This window comes from Hemiscyllium ocellatum, chromosome 13 (assembly GCF_020745735.1).
Source record: "Hemiscyllium ocellatum isolate sHemOce1 chromosome 13, sHemOce1.pat.X.cur, whole genome shotgun sequence".
Lineage (NCBI taxonomy): Eukaryota > Metazoa > Chordata > Chondrichthyes > Orectolobiformes > Hemiscylliidae > Hemiscyllium > Hemiscyllium ocellatum.
In genome coordinates, this window is record NC_083413.1 from 73,928,225 (window position 1) to 73,952,091 (window position 23,867).

A 23,867-nucleotide genomic window follows, 5' to 3' on the forward strand; every position below is an offset into this window, starting at 1 on the left:
CTGGTCAGTTAGTCAAGCAGGTCCTCTCATTCATTTATAGATCTCTGTTGGCCATCTCCATTTCTGAGGGTAGAACATGGTTTGCCAAACACTCACCTCTTTGTTCAGTGATGCTTCCAGGTGGAGAGGTTTATCTGACATGAGGAATTGTCGGGTCGTTTTAGCAACCGGCTGAAAAATTGGTTTATCAGGACCATACTGTACTTTACGGATAACCATTGACACGGAACTCCTGGGGGAAGGAAAACATTGAGGATATGAATAATTGTGATCAGGTAGGTATTTGAGCAATGTAATTGTATTTGAACTGGAATGCAATTCTCTGTTGTTCTTTTAAAGCAACATGTTATGCAGATATCAGCCAATGAAGTACCCCTATGAGTGGATGAGATGGCATACATTTGCAAATGGATCTAATGTAGAGATTTATTGTGCCCACACATGTGCTTATGCCTTACTTGTCTGTTCAAGTGGATTAGCAAACTGGGTGCATTAGCAGACTGAATGGGTGCACACTGTTGTATTATAGAGTACATTCCAGAAAGACGGTCCAACTTCAAGCCAGCTAGATGACATCACAACATGTGATGCTCCAAGATAAAGATTCTCACTTCACCTTCATTAATTACAGTGCAATAGAGTCAGTACAGTCTGCAGTTAGTCTGTCAGCCGTGTCAACGTTGCTTTCATGTAATGTACAGTAACATCAGTAAGTACACATGCCAGACTATGTGTAAGTCTCAGACTTCGTGGCAGTTTAAACAGTTCTTGTTGCTCATTAACTTCAAGACATCTGTATCACCAAGAATCCATTTTTTTTTGGTAGATGTTACATCAGCTAACATGTAAGGCAGCATCCTGACCATATCATACTGACAGTGGTGTTTGACCCAAGAAGTCACATCACACACTGTTACATTACAGGGCTGTGCGAGTGATACCAGCTCACTAATGGGAGAACAGTTACTTTCCACCTGATTATGTGTCAAGAAAGGCAGCAATGTTAATTACTTTCCAGGTTCTGACAAATGTGCACTTACCTTTTAGAGATTTTCTCATCGATGCTGAGAGTCTTTGCACAGAATGCCAATATTTGAAAGTCCACTCCACAACACTGTGGAAAGAGTAGAGAAACTCTCCCAAGTCACACATATAGTAGGATTGAAAGGTAACATTCTACTGTTAAAACTTCCAAAGGACAAAACCTACTCATTCTGAAGCCGAGCAATGGTACTGAATTCAACCAATGAGTATAAGCAGGACTTGTTTGTTTCCCCAACACAGATGAGTCTCCAAGAACAAGGAAAAATATGGTGGGTGGAGGAGAATCAAGAGCAAGCTAACTGTAATTTCCACCTACATGTGGCTAGAGCAAATTCAAGCAATTGATGGTAATGTTCTGACCTTTAAACATGTACTGCATACACAGTATTGGACCAGGACTGACTACACTTTAATTTCCTGAACAAACCTGAGAATGGAGCATAATGGCCTAATGCTTCAACCTACTTCTGTTGGAGATTAAGCCAAATCAAACTGTCCTACACTTAAAGAGGGGGCTGGTTACACCATTTAGTTTGCATAGTGCGATCTTTTAGGAGAAAGTAAGGCTGTGAATGTTGTAGAGTCAGAGTTGGTTGATAAAGCTTGGCACTAGAGAAGGCACAGCAGGTTAGGCAACATCTGAGGAGTAAGAGAATTGACTTTTTGGGCAGGACCCTTCTTAAGTCCTGAAGAAGGATCCTGCCCGAAACATCAACTTGGTTGATCCTCGGATGCTGCCTGACCTGCTGTGCTTTCTGGAGTGGGAGAAAGTGAGGACTGCAGATGCTGGAGATCAGAATTGAGTGTGTTGCTGGAAAAGCACAGCAGGTCAGGCAGTATCCAAAGAGCCGAAGAATCGATGTTTTGGGCCAGAGCCCGAATGATGAAAGGCTTCCTGATGAAGAGCTCTGGTCCGAAACGTCGATTCTCCTGCTCCTTGGATGCTGCCTGACCTGCTGTGCTTTTCCAGCAACACACTCTCCACCGTGCTTTCTCTAGTGCCATGTTTTATCAACACTAGTGCCATCTTTTTGAGACTTAAATAGTCTACTCACTTACCCTCAACTTCTCCATGTGCTACAAAAAGGGAGGAATCCCCGATGTAACGGGTCTTACATTCACCACCTGCCTCAACCACCAATTCCAATCACCTTTCCCCTCTACCTGGAAACAATAGGAGTCCCATTAGCAAAGAAGGAAACTGGGCCCCTAAATGTAGCCATAAACTTTTTTGTTGTTGTCAATAGACAAATACATTTATACTGATGACCACATTATATGATGTAACAAAATCCTGAGTATAAAACAAAGAACTTTCAACTGAAGAAATTGTATCAGAGTCTTTACCCATTTACCATTAATTTTGATTTCATCCCACTTTTATTTTTAAAGCCACTATTTTTAAAAAAAATAAAACAATGAGGCTTGCTAGCTTCCGTTTAGTACTTTAACCAAGTGTCACTCCCCTGTGCAAACTGGGAGAGTTACTATGCAAAGTTTCTCATCAGTAAACACTAAAATGAATGTTCCATCAAAGTCACTGCTGAGGAAGGGGGCTAGACAATTTATTCCTTTCTTCTAACATTGAGACCAATTTCAACAGCCCAAGTGGTATCATGACCTATATCTGGGGTTAATCTTTGCCTGCCCTGATTAGTTTTACTCTATGTGGTGCTTCTTTCTCATGACATCACTGGGGAAAATCAGTGTCCTAATTGCCAGGATTCATTATCTTGAGATCAACAGTGTTTAGTTTGTCAATTAATCACTTGAGTCAGCACAGACACGTTCAACAATATTTCTATATTGTGTAGTGTTGAGGTGCAAAGTGAGATTGCCTTAAGAGATGTTGTGAGTCACTTTAGTTGGTTTTGAATATTCAGTGTCATGTTGGGTGGAGCTGTTTCAGATACAAGGCTGTTCATAAGTTAGCACCATCCAATCTTTTTCAACGTTATGATTACATGCTGATAGCTGAATAGCACATGGGCTGCTTCTGACCCAATGCATCAACATGGCAGCATGGATTAACATAGCCTCCTTCCAAGCTTTATCAGTGCTGTGGAGTTAGGGGTCTAATAATATGCAGAATCATCTCTGGAAATGCACTTTGACCTCAGCAGACATATGCTAGCAGGTTGAAACCAGTGCAACTCTAGTGTTATGATCCTATATTAGAACTCAAAGTATTTATAGACATTTTTAACTTTTATTTCCAAAAAGGGGTATTTTTAAAAAGGGGACAGTTACAAAAAAGAGAGCCAATCTGTGGATATAAATTCATTGACAGACTGACAAAATCCTTTATGAAGCTCATGAAACGTTGCACCTGTAAAACAATCAGAGAAGCTTCAAATAGGGAGAGGCTTAATAAGAGTAGATAACAAGGGGCTGACTACTCCCCCTCTCAGCAGAAAGTCACCTCCTTACCCTCCAGGAATATACAAAAATTGTTAAAAACTGACTGAAAGCCTAACTTCTGCATGTAAGCTTTAGCTGCATATTCCAGTATGGGGACTGAAATGTTGTTAGGGCCATAGATTTAAGAGTAACTATTTTAAACACACTGTGTTGCAGGTAAAAGAAAAGACATTCTGAGTGCTGCAATTTTATCACTGTCAATAGTAGTCAGAATTGCAAAACGAAGAATGTCAAAACTAACAAATCAAATGCCAACATCACCCTCCCAGTACCATTCAATAATGACCACAACTTCTTTTTGCTCTTCATGAACAATTCAGAAACTGAGCCATTTTTACATACCTTATCATTTTAGCCTCACCTTTTATTTATACTCTGGGTGTATCATTAGAATCTAACATGATCTGAAGGAATGTCTGTGGCCAAATAAAATCAGGAAACAAATGATGGGATATATTAATTCAGAGTTAATTGGATGTCAGTCAATTGGATAAATATGGGGATTTAGCGATCAGTGGTGTGTGAGCTTTATGGAATAAGGTTAACTTCAATAGAGGTCTCACTTAAACTGTGGACTTGAACTTTGTATATACACAGTGTCTTCTAATGTATATAACATGTACTGTTTGTGTGAAATGCTATTTTCTCTGCCTGTATCTCAACACCACTGACGCTCAGTAGCATCAATGTGTATCATTGACAAGATGCGCTGCAGAAATTCACCAAAACACCTTAGACAGCACCTTACAAACCTACAACCACTTCCATCAAGAAGGGCAAAGGCAGCAGATACAGGGAAAATTACAACCTCAAACCTCTCCACCCAACTCCCTTTCCATCCTGACCCTGAAATACATCAGTATTCCATCGCTGTCACTGGGTCAAAATCCGGCAATTTCCACCCTAAATGACAGTATGGGTCCACAGCACATGAGCTATAACGGTTCAAGTAGGCAGCTGACCACCACCTTCTCAAGGGCAACTCAGAACAGGCAATAAATGCTGGCCAGATAATAATGCCCATGAGTCAATAAAATAAATTGGGAATTAATGAACTGTCTTTTTGTTAATTTAAGAAAACCTGGTTAAATTGGCTCCTTTTGAACCCAAAATTCACTTGGGTCAGGGAGAAAGTGATTCTGAATTGAAAGGATCCTTATTAAATGAACATTGTTGTGACCAACTAGGGAAGTGGGTGAATAAGCAAGGGGAGCCAGTTCTCACCTTGCTCATGCAGGAACTTAATGATTTGGGGTATTCCATGCAGTACCATAACAAATTAGATCCCCTTACTTGGGTGCTGATCATACAGGACACATGTCAAATGTTTTGAATAAATACTATTTAAGAAAATTCTGAGGTTTGGCAATGAGCTTATCTGAGGAGCAGAAGAACCTCTACTAAAACAAGGGCTGCCCTGACACCAGCCCATAATGCCCACTGGTAAGCAGTTCAAGGTGACTCCTCATCTGACTACTGTATACCCTTTCATGGCTCTTCTTGAGAGAGACTTTACAATTTTACTTACTGTCTTACCAAAATAGTGTTGCTGAGTTTGACTGCAAACATAGGTTTAGGTTCTGCCAAAGTGGTCATTTGTCACTGTCTGAAAACCATAAACTTTTTCAACATCTTCTAGGTTAGTCTTATGGGCAGAGGGTAGCAACGTTTGGGCTTGGCCTTAATATACTGAGCCAGTGTTCCAGATCCTTAAGACATCCATTCTTGTTAGACACCCCTTGAGCCCACGCAGCACCTGAAAGCTCTCACCTTGTCAATCTCATTGGCACCCAGCTGCAAGGTTACGGAACAGGGTAGATAGTCCGGGAACTGTCAAAGGAGAGATAGAAATCATGAACACTTTTGGGTTGAGACCTCATTTTGATTCAACACAAACCTAAGAAAAATAAGCTGCAATACACCAACTACTCATTATCCTTAGTGGATAGGGGCACAGATTTTCCGTGGATAATAAAGAAGAAGGGGATATCACTCCAATTTAACTCTCCCATGGATTATAAATGATCACATGATCGCACTGGACAAGTCTGTTGCCTACTTTACAATTCAGGGAGTATCTCAATATCTTACATTGCCTAGGGTAGCCCCATTAATAATCCTATATCTCCTGTTGATTGTAACTGACAATGAAATGGGTGATTCAAATACAAAAGTCTCTCTGTAAAGAAACATTTCCACTACTATCGTCTTACTCATGTATGCTTGCTGTCGATATAGCCCTGCTTCAAGTGAGTGGCATGGTGTAATCATCCCATTCCACACTAGCTAATTTTCCTTCAGTGCATAGCGGCAATTCTTTAAATGTGGAAAGATTTATATAACAAGATTTTGCAGGGTGAAGAAGGCCATTCAGCACACTGTGTCTGTGCCATAGCAGAGTTCAACAGTAAACCATAGTCCAGGGATTGGAGGTCACCTGTAGCACAGACTGTGTAAAGTCTTCATTTCCTGAAGGAATTACTGAATCAAACAGATTTATATCACACTGTGGTTGTATCATAGTTACCATTGCAGATGGTAACAATTTATGCCAGAGACTTTGTTCACTTGAATATAAGTTCCCCAGTTGTCATGATTTCAACTTGTACTGCAAGTAGTGGAAGTAGGCTATTTAGCCCATCGAGTTCACACCAACCCTCCATACAGCATCCTACATAGACCCACCCCCTACGCTATCCCTGTAACCCTGCATTTCCTATGGTAATCGACCTAACTTGCACATCTTTGGACTGAATCGTGTCTAACCATACATCAAGCCACTGGATTGTCAGTCCAGTAACAAAATAATTCTCTCACCATATCGCCAGTTTATTGGCAGGCAGGAGTTGTATATGGCTCCAGCAACAGCTCAATTCATTATAACAAAATCACAACTTTGAATGACCATAGGAGCCATTGAAGATTGTGTAATTGAAAAGTAGTGATATCAAATTATTACGAGCTTCACAAATAATCAGATAACTTGCTAGCTCCTCCCCGGTTACAAATACAGCAGTGGTTCAATGTAAGTACCTGAAAGTAGAATGGATAAGCTTTATCTCCAAACTTTCTTTCCAAACGCTCCTGCAACTTGGTTTGGGCTTTAGCTTTTTCTCCTGATGGAGGTGGATAGACTTGCACAGTGGACTCATATAAATCTCTTCTGAACTTCAATCCACAAACATCTATATCCTCACGCCCATAGCGGAATGCACAGAGTAGTCTGCAAAACACTGAATATCCAGAAATGACACAGAGATCGTAAAGTTATTTTAAGAACTTGGGGATTACAAAGTAACATAGATAGGTCAACTGAATGGCAAAGTTGGCAAATGGAGCATAATGTTGGAAAAAGTGAAATGATTCATTTTGACTTGATGGATAAAAATGAAGAATATTATCTAAAGGGTGAGAAATTGCAGAGCCTTAAGGTGCAGAGGGATCTGAGTGCCCTAGTACATGAATCACAAAAGATAAGTATGCAGGTGCAGCAAGTAAGCTGGAAATCCAATACACCATTGTTATTTTATTGTAGGGAGAATGAAATATACAGGCATTGTAGATACTATATCTGGAGTACTGTGTAAAATATTAAGTTTCCTATTGAAGGAAGAATGTAAATGAATTGGAAGCAGTTCAGAGACGTTTTATATATGAATGAATTAGGTGGACTGTCTGAGAGGACAGATACAGGTTAGACCAGCATCTGCTGGAGCATAGAAGTGTAGGAGGGATTTGATTGAGAAAAAGATATAGGCATCTTGATAAGGTGAATATAGAAAGGATATTTTATCTACTGGGAGAATCTAGAACTAGGAATCACTGTTTCACATTAAGGGGTTACCCATTTAAGACAGAGATGAGGAGAAACTTTTTCTCACAGAGGGTTTTGAATCTTTTGCACTCTCTTCCTCAATTGTGGTAGGAGCAGGCTCTGAATATTTTTAAGGCAGAAAATATCAGTTTTCTTTAATAAGCAAGTGGAGATAAAGGGTATTGAGAGTATGCAGGAATGAGGAATAATCAGATCAGTCACAATCTTATTGAGTGGCAGAACAGCCAAAGGGCCAAATATCCTACACTGCTCCTAATTCATATGTTTGTATGAAATAATTGTCACTAACGGTCAGCAGTGAATAATGTTCCATATAGTTCTGCAATTTGTTTTACATAACATTTCATTAACCCTACTCTTTGGAAGGATTTCTCACAGGAGACATGTATTCAGCTCAATTAGTTACTATTTGTTATTTGGCTCATGGAAGATAGATCACGGTTTCAGACCTATTGCTTCCACTTCTTCATTTCAGCACTCCCATTAATTCTTTCTGCTTGAGGATCAACATCTTGTACATCTTTCAACAATTCCTGGCACAGATCTAGCAAGGTAAAACTGGATATCAATGATGCACTATAGGCCATCAGCGGCAGAATTGTAGTGCACTGTATCCCCCTCTGACTACCATTACCATTATGGTGGGAGATCAGGCCTTCTTCAATAGGGAGTACAAGTAGGCATACTACAAGCAGCATCAGGAAAACCTAAATATGAGGTGTCAACCTAGAGAAGCTGTCACACAGGACTACTTGTGTGCAAAGCAGCACAGCAGCACACAGTAGATAGAGCTAAGCGATCCAACAGTCATTAAAGAGCCGCAGTCCTGCCTCATTCAGTTGTGAATGGTGATGGACAATTGAAAACTCACCGTCAGATGACACTCAAAAAACCCCATCCTCAATGATGGGGGAGCACAGAACATCATGCAAAACATAAGGCTGAAGTATTTTCACCTATCTTCAGCTAGAAGTGCTGAGTGAATGGTCCATCTCGGCTTCCTCTAAAGATCCCCACCATTATGGAATTGTTATAATTCTGCCAATTAGATTCACTCCAAGTGATATCAAGAAACAGTTGGAAGCACTGTACATTGCAAAGACTATGGGACCTGGCAACTTTCAAGCAATAGTACTGAAGACTTGTGACCCTGGTACAGCTATAACTGGCATATACCCAACCATGCTGTAAATTGCCCAAACCAACCTGGCCGATTACAACCCTATCAGTCTACTCTCGACCCTAAGTAAAGTGATGGAAATGATCATTAACAGTGTTATTTAGCAGAACTTACTCAACAATAACTTGCTCACTGATGCTCAGTTTGTGTTTTGACAGGATCATTCAGCTCCTGACCTCATTACAGTGTGTGTCCACATATAACAAAGTATGGCATCAAGAAGCCCCAGCAAATGGGTCAATGAGAATCAACAGGAAACATCTTCACCCGTTGGAGTTATTCCTAGCATAAAGGAAGATTCTTGTGGTTGTTGAAGGCCAATTTCTCAGCCCCAGAACATTACTACGGACAGTCCTCACTCCCTATTAGTCTCGAAAGGGTTAGCCCCTATAACGCTCGAGACGCTTCACACCATTAGAACAAAACAGTCTTTTGATTAGTACCCCAACTAACACTTTAAACATTCACTCTCCTCACCACTGCTGCTCAGAAGCAGCAGTGTGTAACATCAACAAGATGCATTTTTAAAAATTCACCAGTGCTCTTGAGATAGCAATATTAATTCCATGAACACTGCCAGCAAGAAGATATATGAGGTCATCACAACCTGTAAGTTCCCCTCCAAGCTACACACCATCCTGATTTGGAACTATATCAGCATTCCTTCATTATCGTTGGCTCAGAATCATAGAACTTCCTTTCTAGTAGATTAGATTACATTACAGTATGGAAACAGGCCCTTCGGCCCAACAAGTCCACACCGACCCACCGAAACGTAACCCACCCATACCCCTACATTTTCCCCTTACCTAACACTACGGGCAATTTAGCATGGCCAATTCACCTGACCTGTAGTAGTTAATCCTATACCCCAAAGTCTACATTGGTTGAAGAAGGCAGCTCAGAGCCATCTTCTCAGGGCAATTAGGGATGGCAGTAAATGTTGACCCTGCCAGAAATACCCACATCCTGTGAAGGAGTAATAAAAAAAGAGTCATGATAGTATGGTTATCCCTTCATCCACTCCTACTGGGGATATGTTCTGTGAAGGCTTTAGCAGATGTGGCTTGAATGTGCAGCTTTTGGAAATGGAAATGGTCAGTTATCTGGTTGCAGCTATGGATGGAACAAGATTTGCCTCAGATAAAAGCTTCAAAAAACTGTCAGCCAAACAGTTGAGCTGGTGGTTTGGAATGCAGGACACCTTCCTTCAGTCTATCAGAACTAGGCTAGCCCAAGCCTGAAGATTCCCAAGGGGTCTAAACTCAACCAGCTCTGTGATCGGGCCTAGCCAGTGCACACTCAATTGAAGATACCCAAAGGATCAGTACAACCTGGCCAAGGTTTCATGTACACACCTAGGGTGAGCCAGACATTCACTGTGACAGATAGTTCATCTGATGAGAAATGGAAATTTGCAGACAATTACAGGTTGTTCTGGTATAATGTGTGTTTTGTCAATGTGAATTAGCTATAATGTGATTGACAAACTGTGGATGCCGCTTGGATAACACAAACTTTCTAATGAACGGGTATAGCGATCATCTACAGTCCGATTTTCCAGAGCGCGTGACTTTCTATAGCTTGAGGTTTCAGAGGAACGCAACTGTTGCGTTATAGCAGAATGACCACCACACAAGCAGTGGTCCACAGTGAAACACAGGAGAAGCTTAGAATAAACTATATAGAGCAGAGTATGATTACAAATATGATTAGAAAGTGTCGTGGTCCTCCTAGTTCCACTGAATGACTTTTTAAACATTGACGTATTACAAGTTGCTGAAATGTCCGTCCATTCTGCTTTCTGCAATGTCTTCTTCAACAGGCCCTGAGTTCATATTTTCCAGGAGTCTTAAACTTGTTGAAAATATCCATCCTGGTTTGTAAAAACTGGACCTCAGGAATTTAGCTGTGTTAAAAATAATTGTGAGAGTAGGGTGCAGAATGTTCCATAGAAAAATTGACATGGTTGGTACTTTGAAGCTTTGAAACTTTGAAATGACTGCACAATATAGCTGCTAGTGTCTGTCCCAACACTTCAATGGTGTTAAACAAAAAGAGAGATTGGTAGAGAAACTCAACAGAACATCTGTGGGTAAAAAACAGTGTTAACATTTCATGTCCAGTGAACCTTCTTCAGAGTTTCTCCAATTATTTCTGTTTTTGTTTCAGATCTTCAACATCTGTAGTTCTTTGTTTTATTCAATTCAATGCTGTCCATTTTCACTTGCACATGCAGGAGATATGGTCTTTAAATGCACATGCATGGGTCATTATGTGTACATCTGAGCAGGTTACAAAAGGCTATCAATGTGTTATTGGAAGTCAAATGAAATGAGCTAGAGTTCTTCAGCAATTTATTTTAAACACAGCTTGATCATGTTTAATCGACCAATATAAGTACAGTGTTTGAGGATTCAGTGAATGTCAGGTTACAGTGTGTGTGAAGTTCAGTGTGTGTGTGTGAGGATTCTGTATACATGAGGACCAATTTGTACAGGTTTCAGTGAATGTAATAAGGGTTTAGAACATAGAACATAGAATAATACACCGCAGAACAGGCCCTTCGGCCCTTGATGTTGTGCCGTCCTGTGAACTATTCTCAGCTCGTCCCCCTACACTATCCCAAAATCATCCATGTGCTTATCTAAGGATTGTTTAAATCTCCCTAATGTGGCTGAGTTGACTACATTAGCAGGTAGGGCATTCCACGCCCTTACCACTCTCTGCGTTAAGTTTGGTTTTGGTGTCAGGACTCTGAGCGTTTGTGAAGTTTTGTGTCTGAGAGGTCCTGTGTTTATGAAGCATAATCTGTACCTGAAAGTGCAAGGTGTTTTATTTTTGATCAAAAATATTATGTTAACCCCTCAAGTAATAAACATCAGTTGATCTTATTTCTCAGGACACAAAACTTTTACAGAAAAGCAAGAATCTGAGCAAATGGTCAAGACAATCATTTTTTTTCAACATTTACAGTGGGATTTCTCACCTTTTCTATCCTTAATGTAACCAGTGTCCAATACAAGCACACCATCTGCAAATAAATCAGATAAGATCAGTTACTGCAACCAGGCTTGATCATGCTGTTTGGTTCTTCCAACAACAGCTTTCCCATGAACTAGCTCAGGACACTATGGTTCATCCAGTTCAGTACAAGATCCTCTATCAGAGATACTCTGTAGATCATTCTGCACCAGCCCTGGGGCTTCTCTTTAGCTCTATGATTCTAGGCAGAATCAGCGCCAACCTTCCCATTCACCAATCTTGAAATGTTATGTGTTATGGTACTAACTGCCAATACTGCCAACAAACTGTCCTGGTTGTTGTGTGGTATCAGGGGTACACTATTATTGGAGTTGGATTACATGAGCTGGATTTTTTTGGGGGGTGTATTTTAGGGAGTGTGATGTCCATGCAGTGTTGCTTCTGGCAGCAATGTAAAGACTTCATTGATTTGCTGAGGCACAGGCTGTTACCTAAGTAGCCTGTTCAGGTTTCCTTGATCAAATCAATGAAGAACCCAGTTTGGGTGGCAGAGGTCACAGTTAGTGGCATAAACCCATCAGGAATTAACAAAGTCTACGGAGTATTGGTAAAAGTAGGGCTAAATAAAACAGGTTTCTCCCCTGATTAATCTTATAGATGTCTTATTTGGGAGATGTGGGAAATATAGCAATAAAGATCTGTAATATGCGTTGATTACTTTGGAGAGAGGTTTCTTTGGAGTTGAATTGCATTGGGATTGGATTCTAAAGGAACCACATGATATTGGTTGCATTATATAGATCTATTGTGTTAGAATTATGGTATTTTGATATTTTTAGGTTGGGTTTTATTGGGAGGGAAGTCTTGTGGCACAATGAGTAGTATCACAGGCTCAGAGCTAGGAGCTCCAGGTTTGAGCTCAGAGAAGGTACATTCATTTCATCTATTAGAAAGATGGATGTTGAAGGGGGCCTAATTGAGGTTTATAAAATCATGAGAAATTATAGATAGGGTGGATAATAAGAAGCCTTTTCCCAGAGTAGGGAACTCAATTACTAGGGATCACGAGTCCAAGGTGAGCGGAGAAAAGCTTAAGGGAAGCATGTGTGGAGGGCTCTTCGTGCAGAGGGTGGTGGGTGCCTGGAATGCGGTGTCAGCGGAGGTGATAGAGGCAGGCGTGATAGCGTCATTTAAGATGTATTGAGACAGATACACGAATGGGCAGGGAGCAGAGGGATATAGATCCTTGGAAAATAGGCAACAGGTTTAGATAGAGGATCTGGATCAGCACAGGTTTGGAGGGCCAAAGGGCTTGTTCCTGTGCTGTAATTTTCTTTGCTCTTTGTTCTTTGTATGACCAAAATCCTCCTGATACCCCCATGGCAAGTAATAAGAGTAGGGGAGTATTCAGGTCAGCCATGCTTGATTTGGATTGGTTGCTTCAAGCTAGAGCTTCTGGCAATAGGCTAGCAGACTGTTCCAGGAAAATCTAGCTGTGGAGAGAGTTACTGGGGATACTGTTCACCTCATGTGTGACTAGGCTTGGGAAGTCTCTCAGGCTATATTAAAGAGTCTGCAAAGGAGTTATATTGTATTAAGGAAGAATGTATTATATTAAGGAAGAATAATATTGTGGGGGATTGTGTTGAGGAATGGTAATAATTAGAAATATATTGAATTATATTGTATTTGGAATTTACTGTTGTTGTACATTGTTTTTATAAAATTGCATTGCTGAACTGTCAATAGCAGCAGCTTTTTCCTGAGCTTTGTTTAGAAGGTGTACTGCACAACCGTTTTGTTTTCTCAGTGTCCATTTAGGAAAGTCTGTTATTTTAGTGGAAACATCAGGTTGACTTTTTGAGCAGATGTAAATGCTCTGTTTGTAACACTCAGCTCACAAACATTCACAATGTAAATCTCATGGCTCAGCAGCGCTTCGTGGCTCTGCCCCCAAACTTTTGTTTCACTGTAGAATCTCCATAATAAAACTGATGAATTTGACAGCAATGTTGATTTGACTGATGCTCCAGATACCCTGTTTGTACTCTGAAACAGACCATAGTTTTTTGCATTTTGCTGTCCACTCTATGCTGATCCTATCAGCTTTTCTTCTCATGGCTATAGTGACATTTCTAAATATCGTTACATACAGTGTTTACTTTAGTGATCAAGATGGAAGAAGTTGGCGTAAGTTCTTTCTAATGCCAGCTAACAAACACTTAACTGGAAACATACGATGCAGGCCTGTCAATTTTATGTGAATAAATTATCTGTTAAGCGCCCGGTCAATTTTCTTTACAGTGGCAAAAAGACTTGCGATTTTAATGGATACAAAGTGTAGAATCTCTTGGTCTTGCAAAACAAGTTTTCTTTCAGAACATATACTTACCAACAGGATCAGTGTGGGTGACATGATCCACAAAGTCTCTCTTGCCCAAGTAGACAGCAATCTGTGAAAGCAGTGATAAAACAGTGTTAGGTCAATCTGAGACTGAGACGGTCATTATGAATTACATCCTCTGCCCGTCACAACAATAACCTCTGCTTCCATGTAACATAACTTTGCTTTTGTTGGTTATTAATGACTTAAGCCGAAAATGTGTTGCTGGAAAAGCGCAGCAGGTCAGGCAGCATCCAAGGAGCAGGAGAATCGACATTTTGGGCATGAGCCCTTCTTCAGGAATCATGACTTAAGGTTAAAACAGACTTCGTTTGAGAATAATGTCCTTGCAATTTATAAAAAGGGAAAGACAGAACAGCGAAAGAAAGAGAGAAAGAGAAAACAATTAAATAATATTTACATGGGGGATCTAAGGTGGCGGTGATCTGAGAAGATCACAGTGCAGAGCTTTGCATTGCAGCAGGAGCAGGATGGTCCTTTTAACCCACCCAACACAGGTCATCAGGATTTCTTGGAGCGTTGGAAAGATTGTGGAGCCTCAAGAAACATTTAAAAATTGACTTATCTGTATTTTAAGCTGTCCAGAAATGCCTAAAAAGGGAGGAGGAGCATCTGAGGCCGGGCCTGCAGCTCAGCCTGCATGAGCCTCGGAGCTGATTACTCTCCAGGACCTGGTGAACCAGCTCTAGAAATCTTGCAAGATGTTGGGGAAATAGATTAAAGAGAAGCTGGCTCCAGTCTCTCTCATGCTGTAGAAACATGAGCAGCAGCTGGGAGACCTGGAGAAGATGAGGTGGAGCACAGGATCACAGTGGTGGAAGCTGATGCCAGTTCATTCAAGGATGAGATCCAAGCCCTGAAGACGCAGGTTTGTAATTTGTGTGACCAAGTGGATGATTTTGAAAACAGAGGCAGGAGAAAAAACATTCGGATCATCGGTCTGCCTGAAGGTGAGCAGCGTGCGGAATTTGTTGAAGATTGACTTCTGAAATTCCTTGACTTGGAGACTGGCATGAGAGGATTGAAGATAGAGAGGGCTCACCGGGTCGCAGCACAGAGGTCGGGTCTGGGTCAATGCCCTCGTCCTTTCCTGGTGCGGTTCCATTATTACGGGAATAAGGACAGTCATGGAGGCCTCCAGATTCCAGGGGAAGGATCCAAAGGCTCTAATTTACGAGGGGTCTAAAATCATGTTTTTTCAGGACTTTTCAGCAGCGGTGATCCAGAAACGAAAATTGTATGATGGTATCAAGATAAGATTGAAGGACTTGGGATTCAGTACTCCCTGAGATATCCGGCAGTGCTTTGGATCACCTTTGATGGATCCATGCATCTCTTTGACACACTGGAGAAGGCAAGAGACTTTGTGGACAAACTAACCTAAGTTAAACAATTGTAGTATGCATAAGTATTGTTGCTTTGGTATGCATTTCTCATTCTGTAAAAGAAATGGAGGAAATCCGGTTGGACCTTTGCTTTTCCCCCTTTTTTTTCCTCTATTGATAATAATTTGGTTCAAACTATGTCTGGTGGTGGTTAAGATGTACATTTTAAATTTCTAAGTTAGGACATACCAAAGGATGGGTGGGGTATTTATTCCCTTTTCTTTTATAAAAGAATTCTTTTTATTCATATTGATATTCTATGGGGTGTTTATTCTTTTTAGCTTGTGCTTGCAATATGGCTTTAGCTGGGAGAAGTGAAGATGGTTGAGATGGTTAGTTGCCTATTTATGGGCAGTTCAGGATGGGTAGTTGCCCCCTCTGGGCAGGGGGTGAGTTCCCCTACTCAGCACTATTGGTGCTTTACATGTTGGTTTGTTTTCTGTTTTGTGTTGTTTTTTGTTTTTAATAATTTTGTATGTTTGTTAAATGTAGTGGTTTTAGTTTATGTAGTTTTTATATTTGGTGGACCATGTGATACTAAGGCTCAGCAATTTGTGGTTCGGGTTCCTCTTCTCTGGAATTTAAATGTAATTGCAGAAGATTATGGCTAATGATTTGATTAAATGGTGTACCTGGAATATCAAGGGAAGTCACTCACCAATTAAGAAGAATTGAGTCTTAGAAAGGAAAAGGTGGATATTGCTTTGTTACAGGAGACACATTTGGATGACAAGGAGCATATGAAATTACAGCAAAATGGCTTTGACCGAGTTTATTTTTCATCATTTAATACCAGAAGTAGGGGAATGGCTATATTGGTTAGGAAAAATCTCTCATTTAAATTGTTGGAATGTGTTAAAGACACATGCGGGAGGTTTGTAATTCTTAAAAGCCTTGATAAATGGGGAAGAATATGGTATTTTAAATGTTTATTGTCCCCCAGCTCATCCTCTTAAATTCTTAGTAGATGCTTTTTCTAAGTTGATAATTCTCGAGTCTCGGCACATCATTACAGAGGGAGGTTTTAATTGCCTCATGGACCCCACAGTAGACAGGTTACCTAAAGGTCCCTCGATACCCTCTGCACAAACTAAACAGTTATTGGGTTTGTGTGGGGAATTAGGGTTGGTGGACGTCTGGAGGTGTCTCCACCCTACAGGTAGGGATTTCATGTTTTTTTCCAATCCACACAGATGTCACACGAGGATTGATTTTTTTTTCTGACCCCTGTGGTAACCCTGGATCTGGTGGCATCCTGTATGAATGGTAACATTGCCATGTCTGATCATGCTCCAGTGTACCACATGGTTGAGATTAAGGATGTCACAGTGGATTCAAGGTACTGGCGAATGGACCCCTTTACTCTCATGGACAGTCAGTTTGTGGAGTATTTCTCTAGGGAATTTCAGGCATTCCTAGACATCAACATAGGCTTGGTTGATAGCTCATTTGTTCTCTGGGAAACTACCAAAGCTTATGCCCAGAGGGTTAGTTCTTTCATATTCCACCAGTAGGAAGCGGCAGAAGGGTGAGCAGCGACATCTCATTGAAGCACGGTTGAAGGCAGCTGAGAAGGCCTATTTTGACAGACCCACATTAGTCAAACTACAGAGGATTACAGCACTGCAGTCTGCACTAAACTCCGTGCTCATGCAGGCGACAAAGAAGGAGCTGGCTTTTGCAAAGTAAAGGTTATACGAGCATGGTGACAAACCAGGCAAATACATAGCATACCTTGCCAGAAAGAGAAGTGCCCCACAAACCATTACAGCGATTAGGGAAGGGTCTGGGAACCTAACATGTGATTCTAAAAAGAGTAATGTGGTATTCCAGAGATTCTACTCTAAGCTCTTTGAAGAGGTGACAAGTAGGTTAGACCAGGGAAACCCAGTGGATGTGGTCTATCTAGATTTTCAAAAGGCCTTTGATAAGGTGCCACACGGGAGGCTGCTGAGCAAGGTGAGGGCCCATGGTGTTCGAGGTGAGCTGCTGGGATGGATTGAGGATTGGCTGTCTGACAGAAGGCAGAGAGTTGGGATCAAAGGTTCTTTTTCGGAATGGCAGCCGGTGACGAGCGGTGTCCCGCAGGTTCAGATGATACGAAGTTAGGTGGACAGGCAGGTAGTACTGAGGAAGTGGGGAGGCTACAGAAGGATCTAGACAGTTTGGGAGAGTGGTCCAGGAAATGGCTGATGGAATTCAACGTGAGCAAATGCGAGGTCTTGCACTTTGGCAAAAAGAATAAAAGCATAGACTACTTTCTAAATGGTGATAAAATTAGTAAAGCCAAAGTACAAAGGGATTTGGGAGTGCTAGTCAAGGATTCTCTAAAGGTAAACATGCAGTTTGAGTCCGTGATTAAGAAAGTGAATGCAATGTTGTCACTTATCTCAAGAGGGTTGGAATATAAAAGCAAAAATGTGCTACTGAGACATTATAAAGCTCTGGTTAGGCCCCATTTGGAGTACTGTGTCCAGTTTTGGTCCCCACACCTCAGGAAGGACATACTGGCACTAGAACGTGTCCAGCGTAGATTGACGTGGATGATCCCTGGAATGGTAGGTCTAACATATGAGGAACGGCTGAGGATCCAAGGATTGTATTCATTGGAGTTTAGAAGATTAAGGGGAGACTTAATAGAGATGTACAAGATAATACATGGCTTGGAAAGGGTGGATGCTAGGAAATTGTTTCCATTAGGTGAGGAGACTAGGACCCGTGGACACAGCCTTAGAATTAGAGCGGGTCAATTCAGAACAGAAATGCGGAGACATTTCTTCAGCCAGAGGGTGGTGGGCCTGTGGAATTCATTGCCACGGAGTGCAGTGGAGGCCGGGATGCTAAATGTCTTCAAGGCAGAGATTGATAGATTCTTGTTGTCTCCAGGAATTAAGGGCTACGGGGAGAATGCGGGTAAGTGGAGTTGAAATGTCCATCAGCCATGATTGAATGGCGGAGTGGACTCGATCGGTCGAATGGCCTTACTTCCACTCCTATGTCTTATGGTCTTTTGGTCTTAAGTTATATCAGTCTGAGAATTGTGAGGAGGGGCAGGCCAAAATGGAATCCTTTTCTAGAGATCTGAAGCTCCCGGGTGTGACTCCCGAACAACAGTCCTTTCTCAATGCCCCATTATCAGAGCAAGAAGTGCAGGAAGCTGTGAGGCAGCTTCAGAGTGGAAAGGCGCCCGGTCCTGATGGACTTCCCAGTGAATTCTATATGGAATTTATAAGTATACTGTCAGGCCCAATGCTGAATATGTTTAATGATTCATACAGTCACGATTGTCTACCACCATCTCTGAGAGAGGCCAATATTTCACTTATCCTTAAAAAAGGGAAGGATCCGGAAGACTGTGCTTCATACAGGCCCATCTCGCTCTGAAATGTGGACTTTAAAATCCTCTCTCAGGCTCTCTCGTTAAGGCTGGAGACTGTGTTACCCTCTATTATTAAGGAGGATCAGACGGGCTTCATAAAGGATTGTAGATCCTCCAATAATGTTAGGAGGCTCCTTAACGTAATTCAAGCATGCCAACAGCAGTCAATACAGGGATTGGTGATTTCTTTAGATGCAGAGAAGGCATTTGATCGAGTTGAGTGGCCTTATCTTTTCTATACTCTAGACCGGTTTGGTCTGGGTGAAGTTTTCATAAGATGGGTAAAGGTTCTCTACAGTGTACCTCTTGCGATGGTCATTACCAATGGGGTACGATCAAGCAATTTTAATATTTCTAGGGACAGCCGGCATATGGCTGTCCCCTTTCACCATTACTTTTTATGTTGGTCATTGAACCGTTGGCAGAGGCCATTCGTGGGGATCTCAATATATCAGCTCCAGAAGTGGGGTCAAAATTACGTAAGATTTCACTGTATGCAGACGATGTTCTAATTTTCTTGACAAATCCAGCAGTCTCAGTGCCTTGCCTGATACAATACATTCACGCGTTTGGCACTTTTTCAGGGTATAAAATTAATTTTGCTAAATCAGAGGCTATGCCTATGGATGGTCTTAGAAAGCGTTGGCTCTTGAGAGTGACTATAGATTCCCATTTAGGTTATCACAGGGGGGTTTTGTGTATTTGGGCATATTTATTACTCCAGTTCTGGATTGGCTGTTCAAAGCCAATTTTACTCAATTATTTGAAAAAATTAAACAAAATTTCCAAAGATGGGAGGCACTTCCAGTCTCATGGTTGGGTCGGATAGCACTTATTAAGGTGAATGTTCTCCCTTGTTTGCTATACCCTATACGGATGCTCCCCCTGATTTTCAATAAACAAACTCTCAGGAGACTGAACAGTTGGTTCAGCTCCTTTATCTGGCACCGTAAACGGCCCCTCATTAAATTAGCCAAACTGCAGTTGCCTCTCAGATTGGGTGGAGTAAACCTTCCGGGCATTAAAAATTACCAATTAAGCTCGCTTTTGACCTACGTGAGTGATTGGGTTAGTGGGGACCCTCTTTCAATATGGCTAGATATCGAAGCCTCCCAGGCAAAGTGCCCCCTTACCAGTTTGCTGATTTTGGACAAGGTGAGGGCAGTTAGGGAATATTACCATAACCCAATAGTCATCAATACTGTTAATGCATGGAGGGCAATTCGGCAGAGGGAAGGTAATATTGGCAAAACATCTTTGTTTACATCTTTTAGTGGGTATGCCGGGTTTTCAACCAGGTATGATAGATTCAGGATTTAAACGTTGGGGAGCTAGGGGTACATCTTGCATGGGTGATGGGTGATTTATTTGAGGGAGATGTAATGATGTCCTTCGATCAGTTGGTACGGAAGTATGAGTTACCTAATAGAGACCTCTTTCGTTTTTTTCAAGTTAGGGATTTTATTCAAAAAAGGACCACACTTTTGACTGATCCCTACAAATCTGACATAGAAAGAGGGGTACCAAGGGCTAAGAGTACACTCTCTGTCAGTACTCTACATCACCAATTGGGGGGTGCCACCCAGGTGAGTCTGATCGACTCTGCAAGATTTGGGAAAGAGAGCTGGGTGTTAAAGTTTCTTCAGAGACATGGGAGGATATTTGGGAGAATGCAAGGAAGCTATCAATTTGCAATAGGACCCATGCTTTACAGTTGAAGATTCTCCACAGGGTCCATTTAGCCCCAGACCGTTTGTCAAAATTTAAGCCAGGGGTATCTTCAGCATGTCGCAAGTGCAAGTTCTGCACAGGCACCCATAGTCTTTGGTTTTCTGACAGGCTTCAAACATATTAGAGCGCTGTAGTGGGTGCAATGGAGAGGATTTTAGGTGTAGGGGCGGAGAAGGACCCTATTTCGCTTCTTTTGGGTCTACCCATTGTATTTCCTGCAGACGTGCATAAGAAAAAACTTTTCAATATTCTTACGTTCTGTGCAAGGAAGAATCTTGCTAGGTTGGATATCAGAAAACCCCCAGGCCTGTCGGGTTGGTGAAAGATTGTTATGGAGCAAATTCCCCTGGGTTTTCTCACAAATATGGTACACCACAAAACTGAGAATTTTTACAAGACATTGCAACTCTTTTTGAAATACCTGGACACAGATTTATCTGCTACACTAACAAGGGCTTTTATATAGCTGTAACGATTGTGTTTCATGAGTCCAATATCCAGGGAGGAGGAACTGTGAATGTATGAGTGTTTTGTTTGGCTGGGCTGAGTTATTACTATTTATTTGTTTGTTGTTGGGTATTTATTTATTTAGTTAAATAGCTCGTTTTAAAATTTTACATTTCTCTATATATGTTTATACATTCGTATAGGAGGGTGGGTTGGGGAATTTGTAAAAATTATTTGGTTATTTTTGTACAATCTTTGTACTTGTTGTCATATTTAAAAATCTATTTTTTCTTAATAAAAATATATTATATATAAAAAAATGCTTACAGAATTTCAAGATATCACAAAGTATTTCACGGCCAATAAAGTTTTTTTTAAAAGTGGTTTTAATGACAACCAATTTTCACCAAAATAAAGTTCCACTAAAGCAAAATTACTAACTTCTCATTGATTAAGAGAAAGACATTGGCTAGGAGAACTCACTTTTCCACTTCTTTGAATGATATCATGAAATATTTAACATCTTCAAAAAGTTGAAAAGAATCATCTTTTAAATGCAAATCTGGACGTCTAATATTGCATAATTCATTCATGGCCAAGGTGCTTTACATTTAAGAGACCATTTGGACTATGTACTTAAATCCTTTAGTGAGGTTTATCATAGAATCCCTACAGAGTGGAAACAGGCCAGTTGGCCCAACAAGTCCACACTGACCCTCCAAACAGTATCCCACCCAGACTCATTCCTCTACCCTAATACTGTACATTTCCCCTAACCAATGCACTTAGCCTAAACAGCCCTGAGCATGATGGACAATTTAGCATGGTCAATTCACCTGACCTGCACGTCTTTGGAATGTCGGAGGAAACCTACGCAGACACGGGGAGAATGTGCAAACTCCACACAGACAGTCGCCGAGGCTGGAATTGAACAGGGGTCTCTGACTCTGTGAGGGAGCAGTGCTAACCATTGAGCCATTATACCACCACTCTTTTATTCACATTTGTACAACAAATATCAAGTGCAGAATTCTAGTGGATGGTCTAAGGCCTTCATAAGCTCACATTAGACTGGAATCTTCTCTCCTATTGATGTTCGAGACATGATCAATTACAGCATCATGATCTACATGCATCTCATACCACACTTAGGAATTGGTTACACTAGAATGATTTTTGTTTCTAAGTTATTGATTAATTAATTAAATAACTCGGCACAGTTGGTTAAATGTTAGGATTGTGGTTTCGTTTTCCTGGCTGTGTCCTTTCCCTAACATCAACCTGCTCACACAGCCTGAATTGCCACCACATCTCAAAGTTGCTACTGTGGCATTGGAATCTTCAGTAGAAATCAGGGAAAGTAAGAGAGGAAGCGTGAAAGCTAAGTGGAGACAGGGTTCACATACCGATTTATCAGAGGTTGTCTTTTTGAAGACAATGTTTTTGGGAGCTGGAGGTGGTGGGTTCATCTTGGCAACAACGACGCTGGGAGCAGGTGTCTTCTGAATCTGGGGAGCACTCATCTTCTCAGGTGTGTGATAATGCAATGAGGATGAGAAACAAACAAGTAAGTAAATGTAATTAAATAGTGGCATCTTCTCAACATAATATAATCCTGTTAAACAGATTAAAGGTGAGCTAGTAGCAATGCTAATTCCCACATCAAAATATAACTGCTGCTGAAATGATGGAGAGGTAATTTGGGAAATGACTGAAGCCATTGGTTGGTTGGAGATTTTTAAGTGGCTAGTTAATGGTAATGAAAGGCCTCCTTGTGCCACCACTTGTACTCTACCAATGGGAAACCCTGGCAGCCAGACAGCAGTCTTAGAGGGAAATGTTTCTGTTGGTCAGACACTCTGCACCCATGAAGGAACCCATTCCCCAATGGAAAGGACTTGCCTGGTTTAGTTAACCTGCCAGTGTCCTGATTGCTGACTAATCCAATTAGCTTGTCTCACCAACCCACTTCTCTGGCCTCCATCACTGCCCTGGTTAAAGTTTGGCATCAGTCACAACAGTGCCCATTACATCCATTGGTGTAAAACATTCTGTATGGTTCTACTCTACCTCTTAAATATTGCAAAAGATCTCCATTAGGTGATTAATCAGCCTTCTCTTTTTAAGAAAGAGAAGATGCAATCTATTTGTTGTCTCTTGCTTGCGAATCTTTTTTACACTCACTCCAGTGCAATCATCTTTCTGATGTGGTGACCAGACTGAACACAATATTTCGAGTGTTATCCATTTAATAAAAGTTTCACATGACTAGGGGTGAAAAATGAGGTCTGCAGATGCTGGAGATCACAGTTGAAAATGTGTTGCTGGTTAAAGCACAGCAGGTCAGGCAGCATCCAAGGAATAGGAAATTCGACGTTTCGGGCATAAGCCCTTTATCCTGATGAAGGGCTTATGCCCGAAACGTTGAATTTCCTATTCCTTGGATGCTGCCTGACCTGTTTCACATGACTACTCTACTTTCCAATTCTATCCCTTTAGTTCTAGATCCTAGTTCCTGATTTACTTTTATTTAATGACCGAGCCAGTGCCACTCCTTTAAAAGGCTTGTGCCTTCACACCCCCAGATCCCTCTGCCACGCTCTCCAATGACATCCCTATTTTCTAAACTCTGTGTGATGTACTATTTGCCAAGATGTTATACATTACAGTCATCTGTACTGAAATTCATTTGCCAAATACATGCCTATTATCCAAGTTTATTTATATTTTCTTGCAAATTGTTGCAGTCCTTTCCAGCACTGACTTCCCAATCACTAATTTGGTATCATTTTCAAATTTAGAAATCATAATTTTGATTCCAGAGTCTAAATTGATGCTATAAACTGTGAACAGTGGTGCTCCTAGTCCTGATCCTTCTAGGATCCTCCTACTGTCACTCTAAATAACCTTCACCTTACTGTCCAGTTTCTGTTTATTGCAGCCATTTGGCTATCTTGTAAAGCACTGTAGGATTCTTCAGTCAGTCTGACAAAATTCTGGGAATAAATACCTCTTTAAGGCATTCCTTAAAACCTACCTCTCCAAACAAGATTTTG

The 23,867-nt window shown here is 41.1% G+C and overlaps 1 protein-coding gene across 1 annotated transcript in view; it reads right to left on the reverse strand.

Moving 5' to 3' along the window:
* LOC132821362 (beta-arrestin-1-like) overlaps window positions 1–22,334 on the reverse strand; it is a 34,752-nt gene extending 12,418 nt beyond the window's left edge. Inside the window, exons 1-7 of the mRNA XM_060833945.1 lie at window positions 22,218–22,334; window positions 13,858–13,918; window positions 11,470–11,514; window positions 6,499–6,698; window positions 5,236–5,295; window positions 1,041–1,114; window positions 97–232 (exon numbers count right to left, since the gene is read on the reverse strand). Of these exons, the coding sequence (XP_060689928.1) occupies window positions 97–232; window positions 1,041–1,114; window positions 5,236–5,295; window positions 6,499–6,698; window positions 11,470–11,514; window positions 13,858–13,918; window positions 22,218–22,334 (693 nt within the window). The remainder of the gene's footprint in view (window positions 1–96; window positions 233–1,040; window positions 1,115–5,235; window positions 5,296–6,498; window positions 6,699–11,469; window positions 11,515–13,857; window positions 13,919–22,217) is intronic.
* Window positions 22,335–23,867: the final 1,533 nt, after the last annotated feature.